Here is a 15,303-nt window from a genome sequence, read left to right on the forward strand (position 1 = left end):
AGCACAATAATGCCAAGGGAAGGTATCGGAGTGTTATTTGTAGTAATTAGGATACAAATTGAAGAAATAAAGTGGACGACAAGATAACTTGCAGCCGCAGGGACCGAACCTGCGACCTTCGAATAACGCGTCCGATGCTCTACGACTGAACTATATAATATATATATATATATATAGATAGATTATATATTATATTATATATATTATATATATATATATATATATATATATATATACAAAACCAGGTGGTCTAAATTTCCAGAGCCCTCCATTCCTGCGTCTTCTAATCAAACGTGGGTTGGAACGTTAAACCCAATAATATTATTATTAAAATTGAAAACATTTCGAGGAAGGGGTTTCACCCCCCCTCCCCCTCTCTGCGCCAGTGCAGGGTTGCGACCTTGGCTTCCAAAAAGGCCCATTGGCGTTAACAGCCTTGAATCTAACTCCGTGTGAATGAAAAGTTCCAATAAAGCCTTCACGACTCTTTTCGTTTGGACAAAGTACAGTGTCTAGACAAAGGCCAGTAACGCGTTCTGAATCAGCGGTCAGACACTGTTTCATGCATATCGCACGTGTCATAGACTGATGAGTTGATGTGACGCATATGTTGTGTAAACGCAACACCTAGTTACTGAATGTTGTGTGATGATGATGGGTTGTAGAAAGTGTACGTATTTTGAACACGATTGGCTGACGCCTTTTTCAACGCTCTTTGCAGGTCGAAAAGGTGTCGACAGCGAGACAGCTTTTGTCATCGCCATTTTTGCGTGTTTATTGTTATCGGTGTCTTCGTGTCATCTACGCGTGTGCGTTACCGAAGAAAAGCTGAAGGCCGCAACGAAAAGAAGGCATCCCAGAGAAAAAGGACACCGCAGCTCCGCCGCCAGCCGCCGCCCTGCAGCACCAACAGCAACTGCGTCTGCAGCACCGGTGGCGCCAGCTGCCGACAGCAAGGCGAAGCCATCTGCATCCGCTGCTCAGCCGCCGGTCAAAAACAGCGGCGGTGACACGCGGAGCGCCGAAATCGTGCTCACCGTACAAGAGGCGTCTCCGTTAGTGTCACCGCATCATCCACCGGCACCGGCGGGTGCTGTGATGTCGGAGTGACGCCGACGTGGAAACCGCTCAACACGGATCCACGACGAAACGGAATAAAGAGCGTGGCCTCTGAGTGGCGCGGCCCCTCGCAAAGCACTCCTACGGCGTGTGACGGGCGTACTCTGGCACCTCTAGCGGGCGCCGATTTGCTCCGAAAGGTGCAGGGCGCGAATAATCTACTAGACGAGTCATTTTGGTGTGTTCCCGCGTGAGTCAAGTCCACTGGCAGTCAAGGCCCGCTCGCTGCACGAACAGGGTTGAGCAGTCGCAGGAACGATTTCTCAAGGAGCAGAAGCGGGGCATTCAGTGGTGGCGCGTACCTCGTGTTGCTTATGTGTGCTGTTGCTGTTTTCTTACGTGTTGTAATGCGTTTTTGGAGAACTCTGTAAATAAACGGACACCGTTGGCCTTTCCGGCGAACCAGTAGCCGGTGCATGGGCAAAACTGCCACTTTACACCAGAAAGTGTGGTGCTTGTCTCTATATACTCGTGCGTTACATACTGTTCCTCTACCTGACAATCAGATAGACAAAAGATGATGCAAAGAAAGATTATATTAAAAGGAGGTTTCCTTTGGTTACGAGTGATTGAAATTGTGGTGGTTGCTGATTTATACGATCATTTAGAAACAAGCATGCATTAGGCAGGAAGCAGGATATTAATACTTCGCTGGCAGTGCCAAGAAGTGCGAGAGGTAACTATAATTATTTCCTTTCAGCAATAAGTATACACAAGTGAAGCGGTGTAACGAGGCCTGGTAATACAACAGCGTAGCGGAGGAAGCGCTGTTTGCCCATGTTTGCAGATAAGTCAGTTTCCTTGTCGGCACGAGATGGTAGCAAAGTGACCTTCTAGCTGGTACCGATTAGTACGAACAAGGCTTGCTCGCCGCCAAATCATCATCATCCTCCTCACCTTATTCTATGTCCACTGCAGGGCGAAGTCTTCTCCCAATGATCTCCAATTTACCTTATCTTGAGCGAGCCGATTCCATTTATCCTGCGAACTTTTGCTTTCACTACCACACCTGACTCGCTGCCGCACTCGGCTGTGTTAAAGGCGAGCCAAAGCCCCAGCACACTCCAAACTCGACAGACGAGGAACTGGCGCCGAACAGGCCAACACCTACCCACACTTGCATAGACTACAAAAATTTTCCCGAACGACAGGCGACAAATGTTCGTGGTGCTAATCCACCCGACACTATAGAACACATAATATATCAGCGTACGCAGCGTCCGGCAGATGCCGCCTCACCGCTAATTGACGACAGACTCGTCATTTGGTGTGGGAGGCGCGACTCACCGAAACTACACTTGACCATTCTTGGCGATCTGCAATGGGCAGTGAGGCCTTGGAAGTGGGGCTTCACCTACAGCAACCAGCACCAAGCAGCCTTACGTGAATAAAGTTGTTTCTCTGTCTCTTCTCAACCCTCGGTATCTATTCCCCACCTGATGTGATGGAATGGACTCATTATCTTAACGCGAACAGCTCGTTTCGGAGAAATTCCGGTGTCGGTGTCGGCGTCGTTGGTTGTGAGCGAAAATCGGCGTTGTCCGTGAGCGAAAATCGAGAAATATGCAAACCAAAAAACAATGAACAAAAAAAAAGCTTCGGTTTGAGTAACAATCGAGCCCAGGCCTCTGCGTGGCAAGCAGATTCCTACCACAAAGCGACGCCATTGCTTGGAACTGCTACGGGAAAAACAACACTACTAGAACAAACTCAGTTTAAAAGCTCCGCCGGAGAGGCGGTCCGCGTGGCGGTCGTGAGAACTAGTGGCGCTGCAGTCACGTCTAGCTCCCGCGGTTGGCGCTTGTTGTGATCGGCGCCGCCGATGCGAGCGCACGTGGGTACAGCGTCGTCTGCGCTTTGTTAGCTCGTCATTTTTGCGACTGTTCTTGACCAGGCTTAGCGTCTTGTACGAAGACACGTGCATGATGTACGAAGCGTAACGAGGGCGAACAGATTCACAGTGCGGTATGCCGACTTGCTTTGCGCCGCAACGACGACTCCGCTTCACGACACTTCTTCGGACCTCCAAAGACCCTACGCCATTCAAGCTTTGCATCGCAAAGATAGAAAGCTTACTGCGAAATGCAAGGTCTGTGATGTTCATTTGAGAGTGACGACATTGTAAAGCACTATCGTCGTGTCGTTGCGGGACAAGAAGTTTTGATCGCACGTGAAATGTGGGAACTCGCGCCCGGTGCCGTGCCGCGCTTGTTTCCAGCCTTCCACCCCAGATTTCAAAGCCAAAATGTTCGGGGTTTAGGCGCAAATCCCCCCCAAAACGCACGGCGTCCCGCGAAAGCTCAGTGCCCAGTTTGGAGGAGCCGCCAGAAATAGAACAGCAAAACGAAAGGCCGGCGATTACCTATATACGACCGAGACTGAGAGTTGCATCACACTGACATTCGATCAGTTCTCAGCTGTCGCTATGCCTTCAAAGCAGTGGTTTTTCGAGAGATTTTGCGACGAGGTATCGAACAAGATGTGCGGAATATTTTACACTCGCCGGCTCGGGAGCGGGCTGCTCAGCGCAAAAATTTGACACGGTACACATAGAAAAGGCGAGGACCAGCGCTGGTCCTCGTCTTTTCTATGTGTACCGTGTCAAATTCTTTTGCTCTGAGCAGTTTAATAATTTAATATCAACTAGCCCAATCCCACACTTTGCTTCAGGAACGGAGACTTACTTGTGCAAAAGATAATTGTAGTTGACGAGCAGTTTAACATAGTGAACGGCGACAGCACGAAACGCAAACGGCTGTCGTACAGTGTAAGAAGCGCTGCGGGCATGGAACATCTGCTCGGTGAAGTTGAAAACTGAAGTTGAATACTGACGACTCTTTCTAGCGACAGAGTACGCGCGAATAACTGCTCGGTGCTCACACCACGGCCGATCTGTTCGAATTGTTTAAGGCACCGTAGAAGGAGGCGACGTAGAAAGATGAGGCACCGAAAATACAACTATCCGCTGAAAAAATTGCTCAGAGACGACATCTGTTCGATGTAATCGCACACTGAGATTTCATTTACCGAGTTCTCGTAAAATTTTCTAATTTCGGGTCAGTATCTCTTTAGCCGTCGCGAAAACGTGTCTTGTAAACATTGCAAAGCATTGGTGATGTTTTTCGAGAAAGTTTTTTTTCAATAAATTGTAGACGACATGAGTATACTGTTTTTCTAGGACGTTTTTGTATCTCGATTAATTACGCTTCTTTGTATACTATAAAGGCTTTTACAAATGTGCTGGGTTGTTCTTGGTCTAGATAAGACGGCAGCGGCTAAAATTGTGGTAGTTATAAAAATTACGCTGAAAACCCTCATTCGCTTAGAAACTCCTATGCTTGGAAGTTAAGCGCAATGTAGACAGCTCAAATATTGTCACAGGGTCATGACGTCGACGAAGGCAGCAGTCAGCAGGTCTGAGATGAAACTCTTTATATGTGGCCGAACTTGTGGCCGGGAAACTGAAAGTCAAACTACAGCAATACACTGATAGCGGCGAACAGAGCGTCTACCGTCAATCAACTGACAAGCGGTCAAGCGCGTCGGCTTTTATACAGGCGCTGTTGAACTTTCCAGCGATATCGCTGGTGGCGACGTTATCTCTCGACAAAGCTGGAACATTCGCGTGCGGCGCGCAATCTTACCAAAACGATCTACTACAATCGCGAAGCTTCACGAACACTGCTTCGCGGACAGCGTCGAGCGTTGATAACCGTCTTTGCTGGTCAAACCCGAATACATCAAAATAAAACAAGAAGTGGGCGTGGCAATATAGACCGAACATCGATTCTTAGCCAATCAATGAACAACGCACGCGGGCCAATGCGTGCAGACTACCTTATGCTATCCACCTAGGTATCCACTTAACTAGTACGTAAGAAAGTTGCCGCGCAGTTGCCGCGAGCAACTGCGCGGCGACCGCAGCGTTATGCCGCGGCAGCAGACGACGCGCCGATAGTAGCGCAAGACGGAACTGCAGCGCCGCTAGTTCTCGCGACCGCCGTTCGGACCACCCTCCTCCGCTGGCGAGATACGGAGCTTTGAAACTGAGTTTGTTCTAGTAACGTTGACCAGAACATTCTTAATGTCGATGTCTTTAAGCTTGAAAATGCTGTGCTCACATCTCCATGATAATATATCAGTTATGTAGGCACAGCACCCTAAATAAAAGCAGGCTTGACAATTTTGGAAAATTTCTGCTGCCTGTCTCTCAATATCAAAAAAGAAACTTGCATTGGACAGATACACACAGAGCGTGAAGGTTGATTCACAATTGTGAGGGAAGCTTGAGGCTAGAACTACAAAAGATTACACTCTGCGGTTTTCAGTGTCAAAACCACCATAAGGTGAAGAGGCAAGCCATAGTAGAAAACTGAAGATTAATTATAATATGACCACTTGAAGTTCTTTGACAAGCGTCTCTGTATGATCAAAGAAGAGTAACCCCAGCATTCAGAGATGTACTTTAACTTGAGGCTGCGGCTTGACTTGAATGCCTGATGTGAACAAGCTCAAGGAAATGAAACGAGCGTCTTGGGCATGTTCAAGTCGGGCATTACTTGAGTTGGGTTTGACCAAGTCAAGTTGAGGATTCAAGTCATGGATCATTTCTGAATACTGGAGTGAAACATGCAATCAAGACTATGGAAATACTTCAAGTTAGTTTGAGACACTAAGATGATGTAACACTCACCCGCTCCTTTCCCACAGAGGTCTGCTGGCAAAGACCCGCAAACATTCATGAAGTAAGTGTATCCATCTCGAGAAATATTAACAGGGAACACACTTCGTAGTGCAGACATGTCGAATTCTTCATCTGGATAGAGCAAACAAAGAGAAATTAGAGGAGACTTACCAAATATGAACTCGCAAGGAAAGTATCGTTGAGCAAAATGAATCTTAAAAGGAGCAGAAAATGTTGCAAATCATTTTACAGGTAGTTGGCTATACAGCATCGTTTGCAGTATTGCAAAATGTTGCCAAATAGACTGATGTCATTTTTTAGGCGAGCAACTGTGTGCGTAAAGCAAGCACGTGTGGTGACAAAAGCAGTGTGTGCAAAAGCAAAGTGGTGACTCCAAAGCCAATAAAAAAAAAAGTAGCACAATCAGTGAGGGCTTTTTAAGAAACCCAAAATGCAGTGTCATATAAAAAAACAATATATAAATCATTCCTGCAGAATGTTTACTGTGCTTCCATTGCAAATAATGCTGGAGCTGTGAAAAAAAAAAAAAAGAATACAGCCAAACCCATTTATAACGAACTCGAAAGTGCCGCGAAAGTGGTCGTTATATCAGTAGTTCGTTATATCAGTAGTTCGGTATCTATGGACTCACCCTTAAAAATGTGCTCTTAGCAACCAAGCCGTTTTTTTCTGCGCGTTTTTATTGGAAAGTTCTAACCCACCCTCTGATGACAAGTTAAGCCTTTTCGCGCCATAAAGCGGTGCCTGTTGCATGCTCACAAGTGAATTAAACCGCCTTTGCAATGAATTGACCCCGTTTCACTGAAGCGCGGTACCGTGAGCCACGTGGAGTCTATAATCCCTGGCTAGTTGCATGCAGCGCGTTGCCTACTCGGCTCATGCTGTCACAGCAGGGCCGCTTGCTCTATATCGTATGTGTGCGCTTGTGTGTTCTTCGTGCCTGCTTCATCTCCGGACTGCGCACTGGTGCAGTGAGTAGCCTGTTCTATCAACGCGGCGAAGACAAGCATTTTGCAAGCATTGCGCACCCTACGTCTCCGTGCGGTTCTGCACGACGAGACGCGGTGCACGTGGGTTGTTGCCTAATAAAACATGCAGTATACGCTCGCTGTCAGTGCATCAACATTTCTCGGCGCCTGCGCCGCTAAACACCAGCAAGCTACATTCATTTCTACAAAGCGGCATGCACTAAAGAGGTCTCGCACAACGCGACAGTGGCGAACTTGCGAACGGCACCATGGTGGTCGTGTACCGCCGTCAATCTGACCAGTTATCGACATGCGCAGCCGAGCAGATAGCTGCAGATGTCTATGATAACGTTGTCGGCAGTAAGTCACAATGGCCCGTTCATTGCTGGTCGCCACCTTGCCTTCGCTCTTTTTCTGATGTTTATCCGTGAAGACATTGCCTCAATCACGCGGAAGAGACAATAACCTTTGCGGCACATTGTGGTGTCGATGATTTGAGGGTGCGCAGTGAACTTTCTGCGCGACGAAAAGTTATCGCCTATCGTGATTACTGCTTCTTGCATTTATGGCTTCTTGCGTTACAAGTCATAGTTTGGTACATCGTAGGCGGCCGTAGCTGCATAGAACGGCGTCAGAAAAGGTTACCGTGTGAAAGTGGACCGTTGGCTTTTTGCTGCCTCCTATTTTTTTTTCTCACTGCCAATATGACACATAAGAAATGTCTGAAAAGTGAGCGACCTCGCTTGCAGCATCCAAAATCTGAGTGCGGTGCTCGCCGATCTAGGATATCTTCGTTGCAAGTAAACTGGAGTGGGGCATCGCAAGCGCGCGTTTCTCCCATGCTTAGAAGGCCTCTTCGAACTTTTTTTCCGCTTTGTATGTGCCATATTTTTACCGTGACCGTGTCAGAAATGGTCGTTATAAAAGTAGAAGGCTTTGAAAAATGTTCGCTATATGTGGACGCAGTTTCAATGGGTAGAAAAGGAAAATCCTAAGTGCACCGAAATATGGTCGTTATAACCTATAGATTGTTATAAGTGGGTTCGACTGTGCACCCAAACCTCATTATAACATTCACATCTGCCACAAAAATAACTTCGTTATATGCAAAGACTCGTTATAAACGTTTATTTGTAACACTATGACAAGACTATTCTTGATTTACTTCATTATAACAGATAATTTGTTATATCCATGCTCGTTATATCAAGGTTTGAGTGTACTATATACTTTCCCTTGAAGTGAAGAGTCACATTAAAAAAACTAAAATTTACCTGGTATTTCTGATCTCGTATGGCTTTCTCAGAACACATACAGTTCTGGCTTTGAAATGGCCATTGAATCACTTCAAATGCAGTAACATATTACAAAGTTACGAACTGAGGGATCTAGAGTTCTATTGGCACTACAGTAACCACTGATTGGTAAGAATTAAAACAAAAAACTGAAAAAAAGAAAAAGCTGCTCCATGCACTGTAGAAATCAGTGGACACTGAGCTTTTTGACAGCTTCCAGCACACTAAACACAGACACCACTTGGGCCGCATTCTAGGGTTATCACATTCGATGACAGTGTTGCTTTCCGTAACGTAGAATCTTACATGTCCAATGAATGAAGGAAATCAATATTTTGTAGAGCTGTGCGAATAGCAAAATTCTGGGTGCGAAGCGAATTCGAATAATAAAGATTGAGTGCGAATCGAATCGAATAATTTCGAATAATTTTCGAATATTTCTCAAACATTTTTCGAATAATTCGAAGTGAAATTACAGAAAAAGTTGCAGAGAATCCCTAAGTATCTTCTTCTGAGATAGCAACATGAAAGTGTTTCTTTTCGCTAGGTTGATGAAGCGCTGGCGGGGTGGTGTTTCATAGTTTTCTTATCAACAATGAGGCAATGTAGAGGCCGAATTGTATTTATGTACAGGATTTTGCGCAACCAAAGTGTTGCCGACAACACTTCACACGTGATAGGCAAAGATGCCATTTCCTCAGCCTCTCCTCCTCTTTCAACTTCTGTGGAAGCCCAACTGATGTGGCGGACAAGGGTGTGCTCCCTTTAAGTCCGGAGTTCCAAATCTGCCTCGTAGACGTCAATATATAAGAACATCTGAAATTTTGGATGCTAAAAAGCTTCGGCGTCCGATTTTGGACATCCTGCCCAAATTTCAGGTCCAAAACAGCATTAATTGAGCCCCCAACTCTGCCACATCTTTCATCTCCATATTGGAACCAGCGTTTTCTCGAGTTAATACATTTGCGACCGTGGCGGAGCTTGAAAGACAGCTTTGCCGCAATACGGGGGTGTGAGGAGGTGAAGCATACTGAAAATCTAGGGACCACTTCCAATCAGACGTTGACTGTCTCTTGGCTAAATTCGACCGTAACGGAGCTTGAAAGGCAGCTTTGCCGCGATACGAGAGTGTAATGAGGTGAAGCATATTGAAAATCTGAAGGGGTCACTTTCAACCGGACGTTGACTGCATTTGTCTTTGAGAAGTTCGAATAGTTCGAATAGTAAAATTTCAGTGCGAATCGAATCGAATAGCAAACACTATTCGAAAAATATTCGAAATTTCGAATATTCGCACACCCCTAATATTTTGGCAATATCTGTGAGAGTGATATGTCAGGATCCAGCCACTGGTCTTTCGGTGTAGTTCGGGGTAGGCAAAATCGCAAGCCTGTGTAAGTATGTATAGTGAGGAGCATGAAACTGACCACTTCACATTTAACAGGTTTAGATCCCTTGCGAAGACATGATTATTTGTATCTCTCGATTGAGAAAGCAGCCTGTGTCCTATAAAGTCATACAGAACCCTTTGTGATGTGCCTTTAGCTGTGCCATCACCCCCATTTCTTGCTCTCCAAGCTGTTGCAAGCTAGCGTCGTAGCTGCTGCCTTCACTCCTAATCTCAGCTGTGACAAGTCTACTTACAACATGAATGCCTAATCAGGAGAGATATTCAGGTGCTAGGTCTACATGCAACAACACCTTCGTGACTAATGTGATAGCATTATCAGAACAGGCCTGCCTATGCCGCTGATGTGATGTGATACACTGCTGTCACCACTGGCCCAAAGAATCAAACTTGTAAACTCGACTTGCTGCGCAACCAGCCGGAAAGAAGGAGGGAGACAGGAAAGAGCACAGTTCTGCGCTCTTTCCTGTCTCCCTCCTTTCCGGCTGGTTGTGCAGCAAGTCGAGTTTACAAGTATGAACCAACTAGTCTGCAAAGTTTTGCCAAAGAATCAACACTTTCCATTACACAGTTCACGGAATAAATCAAGCTGCACTATGTCCAGGATCAACCAGTAAAGTCAGTGAAAGGCCTGACCACAAGCAGGGCCTTGGGGAGGCAGGCAATGAGAGGCCCACATTAGCGTGGAGGAGCTTGTTTATCAGATGACACAGCGGTCAGGCACCACTTACTGGTAAGCGGATGAAGCACCTTGCAGTCGTCGTACACGGCATCCTCAGTCATTGGACAGGCGTAGGCAGTGCGCCACTGGAAGTAGTATGTGCACCTTTCCTCCCGCAGCAAGATTGGGTAACCAGCCTGAAGGATTTCACATATTTTTCAGGAGGATAGCACCACAACTATTGCAGCTGTCATGAGCTTTACAATAGACACCGAAATAGCACCAGTGAGACCAATTCTGCAACCGACTGAGAACAACACAAGAAAGAGCCTGCAAGGAATTCACCTGTGAAAATGCACCTGCAGGAAGAACAGATGTGTAAAAGAAAGCTAGATACTGGTTTTCCTCTGTAAAACTACCACCCAAATTCCATAATAATTGCTGGCGTTTTACGTCCCAAAACAACAATATGGTTATGACAGACGCCGTAGCACAGGGCTACGGAAATTTCAACCCCCTGAGGTTCTTTAACACACGCCTAAATCTAACTACGCGGGCCTCTAGCATTTTGCCTCCACTGAAATCCGGTCGCCGCGGCCGAGATTCGATTCCGCAACCATCGGGTCAGCAGTCGAGCACCATAGCCCCAAGACCACTGCGGCGGGTGCGCCCACCTTCCAAAAACAGGGTCAAATGTAAATATAACTAAACATTACTCTAAACGTCTTTGTAATTGTGTAAACGTGAACAAAGACCGCACTGCATACTGCTCTCCCATCGATTCAGCATTCAGAGGTTGGGGAAATTTTCTGAAACTGAAATAGGTACGTACTTTGATGTTCTTGTCGCACTCAAACTCGATCACTGTCTGCATGCGAATTGGCTGGCTACGCGAACTCCTCGTTTGGCAGATGTCACCTGAAGTGTACTTGATCTTGACGACGCCGTCCTCAAAAACCGGAGGTTGCTGAACCTGGCCAATGTTCTGGGTGCTGGAAACAGAGGAGATAGCAATGGCATGAATGTCCTGCAACTGTATTTGAAACACACGAGCACGACGAAACGAACATGTAACCCTTCGTGGTCCGATGGTTCCCGTAGAAAATATGCAACAACTAGGGATGGGCGAATATTCGGGTGTTTCGAATATTCGAACGAATATTACAGTATTCGAATTCGCTTCGATACGAATTTATATTATTCGAAATGAACGAATATATGTATGTTTGACCGCACATAACCCCCTGTAAAGGTGGTTTCACTACAGCGTCAGGTTGTTGTACCGTGAAACCACCTTTACAGGAGAAATCTGCACTGCCGCGAAGCCACACTTCAAAGTGTACATTTTTTTTTTAAGTTTAAATCGTGTTATATGGGCTTATATGCGCTAAGTATAGTAATTTTTAAATTGTAACATATTGTACCACTTCTAACCTGCACCTTACTGCTATTCAAATCTTGATACCATTCAAGGTTGCTTCCACTTCATTTCAAACCAAAAAAGTGACATTCGCTCATACCTAGTTCCAATTCTTAAAAATATTGTGCAAGGGTCATGACAAAAACACTCATTTTTCTTAATAATATGCGGTAAATGCTATTCGAATTATTCGATTCGAAATTATTCGACCAAATCACTATGCGCTTCGGATTCGCTTCGAACCTCAAATTTGCTATTCGCCCATCCCTAAACAACTAAGCAACAACTAAAGAAAACGAACAACGGAACTATTTCCAGCAATGCATACTCGATAAACTGCTGACTGTGCTGGACATGGACACGGCTCCCCGAAATTTTCCCAAATGTATAGCATATCCGCGGTCAGACCCCTGCATCCTACTTTTGTAACCCACTGCCTAATACATACAATCTGCCTTGGGTGGAACAAAAGTGGACTTCAATTAATCTGCAGCAGTCACATTTTCACGCCTCTGCGCTTGCAAAGCGAGGCATATGAATAACCACCACATGCTGCCTCCAGCAAAGAGTTCTTGGCTGTTATGAGAAGATCTGAATTCATTGCTACGAACTCCGGCAAGAACTTTTATCTCAACCGCCGCGTTTTCTCATTCGGCAAAACTTCCTGTTGGGCGAGTTGGTGCTGTATCACATTCAGATGCATGCGATACAAATTTTTTACTTCAGTGAAAATGCTCTGATCAGAAAGGGTTCATGATATTGTAGATCTAAGCAAATGCATTCTATACAGTGAAACCTACATGTCTCATCTACCAGAAGGAAGGCTCATCCATTGTTTACAGTTAATCTCACATTCTCAACACTGCCAGAATTACTCAAGGGTTAGCAGTGCAAAACCTATTATTTTAAAATGCATAGTAGATTCCCATTCCCAACTGGCTGACACAACTGCTACATTGAACAAAGTTAGGCGACGTATAGGCTCTACAATGCTAAATTAAAATTAACATGCTTCTCTATGCACAATGGCCCAACGACAGAAGAGTTCAATGTCTATACAATGCGACAGTAAATGAGTCTTTTTCTTGGAATTACAAGATGTCAAAAATTGAATTTGGTGGTTTGTAGTGGCTATTTCTATAAAAAACTATTCTATCAGCAGTTTCCTGTCGGAAAAAGAACTTACACATGGGGTTTAAGAACTGCACAGGCACCGGCTGTTTTCACACAGGCCGAACCTGAAAGACAAAACAATCCACACATACATGAATAAGGAAGTACTGACCAATGAGACAGGCTTAAAGAAGGTCACTAGGTCTACAACGCAGAGTACTACTAGCTGAAAAAATAGTAACTGCTACATCTACAATGTGAAGCACGCTATAGAATTTATTACTAATAAGGAAGGCAGGTGATTTGTTGCAATGATAAGGGCTAGAATATCTTGTTTAAGAAAGAGACTAAAGATGAGGATGATAAGAATGAGGACGCTACTCAGGGGCATAAGCTTGAAAAGTGAAATGAGAAAAACAGAACATGAAGTGAGTATGGTTACATCAGATGATACTGATAATGACACATAAGCCATGATTCCTCATCCATAGCCCTCATGAGAATCTACTGACAAGGGTGTAGCTCTAAAGAAAAATTTCTAGAGGAATTGTGAAAACTGAAAAAAGTATATGCAAGGGTATTCAACAGAAAAGGATACTTGCAAACACTAAGTGCGGTCACTGCTACAATGCAGTATTGGTTTTGCAGTTCAGAGTACATTAACATAGATAAATATGTTACAGCAACTATTGATGAGCTATTGCTTAACATTTTACAGTTTTTCGAGTCAAGTATCACTCCTATAGTACGAAGCTGAAAATGTATAATGCACTAATTGACAACAAATATGCTATGTGTGCCCCCATTGTGGACATAGTAGTTGCTACAGCCTTTACAGTAGTATGGTACGAATAAGTATAAATAAGAGAAAAGCCCCCCAAGGTCACTTCTCTCTAACACACATTTAGCATAACCACACACAAGAAAACTGAAGCTGTATGATGTGCTCATCAACAGCAATGAGTGATTAGAAGTTTAACATTTTAAAAATAACTGACTTTAGCATCAACAGGGAATGCAACTTTGATGTCAAGGGCCTATGGTTAGACACCTAAAAACTAGGGGTGTGCGAATATTCGAAATTTCGAATATTTTTCGAATAGTGTGTTATTCGATTCGATTCGCACTGGAATTTTACTATTCGAACTTTCCAAAGACAAAAAAAACCGGCAGATCCCACGCATTGTGGGAATCGATGTAATGCGAAGCAGCCAGCAAAGAGCTGCATACATCGTCTTGTATGTCATTGAGGGAAATGCGTGTCATAGTTTTCATGTTAACTCCTATTATGTTCGCCACACAGTAACGTCGCGCAATACCAACTTCGGGGTAGATCAAGCTAGCGAAACTGCCGCCAGCGCACCATGAGCGTGGCACGTAAGTCATGCTGTACATGACATGCGTGTCATGAATTTTATGTTAACTCCTGTTTTTATGTTCGTCACACAGTCACGTCGCGCAATACCAATTTCGGGGTAGATCAAGCTAGCGAAACGGCCGCCAGCGCCCCAAGAGCGTGGCACGTAAGCCATGCTGTACATGATATGCGTGTCATGATTTTCATGTTAACTCGTGTTTTTATGTTCGTCACACAGGCACGTCGCGCAACACCAATTTCAGGATAGATCAAGCTAGCGAAACGGCCGCCAGCGCCCCATGAGCGTGGCACGTAAGTCATGCTGCACATGACATGCGTGTCATGATTTTCATGTTAACTCGTGTTTTTATGTTCGTCACACAGGCACGTCGCGCAACACCAATTTCGGGGTAGATCAAGCCAGCGAAACGGCCGTCAGGGCCCCTTGAGCGTGGCACGTAAGTCATGCTGTACATGACATGCGTGTCATGATTTTCATGTTAACTCGTGTCTTTATGTTCGTCACACAGGCACGTCGCGCAATACCAATTCCGGGGTAGATCAAGCTAGCGAAACGGCCGCCAGCGCCCCATGAGCGTGGCACGTAAGTCATGCTGTACATGACATGCGTGTCATGATTTTCATGTTAACTCGTGTTTTTATGTTCGTCACACAGTCACGTCGCGCAATACCAATTTCAGGGTAGATCAAGCTAGCGAAACTGCCGTCGGGGCCCCATGAGCGTGGCACGTAAGTCATGCTGTACATGACATGCGTGTCATCATTTTCATATTAACTCGTGTTTTTATGTTCGTCACGCAGTCACGTCGCGCAATACCAATTTCAGGGTAGATCAAGCTAGCGAAACGGCCGCCAGCGCCCCATGAGCGTGGCATGTAAGTCATGCTGTACATGACATGCGTGTCATGATTTCATGTTAACTCGTGTTTTTATGTTCGTCACACAGGCACGTCGCGCAACACCAATTTCGGGGTAGATCAAGCCAGCGAAACGGCCGTCAGGGCCCCTTGAGCGTGGCACGTAAGTCATGCTGTACATGACATGCGTGTCATGATTTTCATGTTAACTCGTGTCTTTATGTTCGTCACACAGGCACGTCGCGCAATACCAATTCCGGGGTAGATCAAGCTAGCGAAACGGCCGCCAGCGCCCATGAGCGTGGCACGTAAGTCATGCTGTACATGACATGCGTGTCATGATTTTCATGTTAACTCGTGTTTTTATGTTCGTCACACA

The 15,303-nt window shown here is 45.3% G+C and overlaps 1 protein-coding gene across 1 annotated transcript in view; it reads right to left on the bottom strand.

The window, feature by feature from the left end:
* LOC119397571 (cation-independent mannose-6-phosphate receptor) overlaps window positions 1-15,303 on the bottom strand; it is a 78,472-nt gene that overhangs the window by 22,646 nt on the left and 40,523 nt on the right. Inside the window, 4 exon segments of the mRNA XM_049417118.1 lie at window positions 5,813-5,935; window positions 10,227-10,353; window positions 10,989-11,148; window positions 12,763-12,814. Of these exon segments, the coding sequence (XP_049273075.1) occupies window positions 5,813-5,935; window positions 10,227-10,353; window positions 10,989-11,148; window positions 12,763-12,814 (462 nt within the window).

Source organism: Rhipicephalus sanguineus, chromosome 6 (genome assembly GCF_013339695.2).
Source record: "Rhipicephalus sanguineus isolate Rsan-2018 chromosome 6, BIME_Rsan_1.4, whole genome shotgun sequence".
In the NCBI taxonomy this organism is placed as follows: Eukaryota; Metazoa; Arthropoda; class Arachnida; order Ixodida; family Ixodidae; genus Rhipicephalus; species Rhipicephalus sanguineus.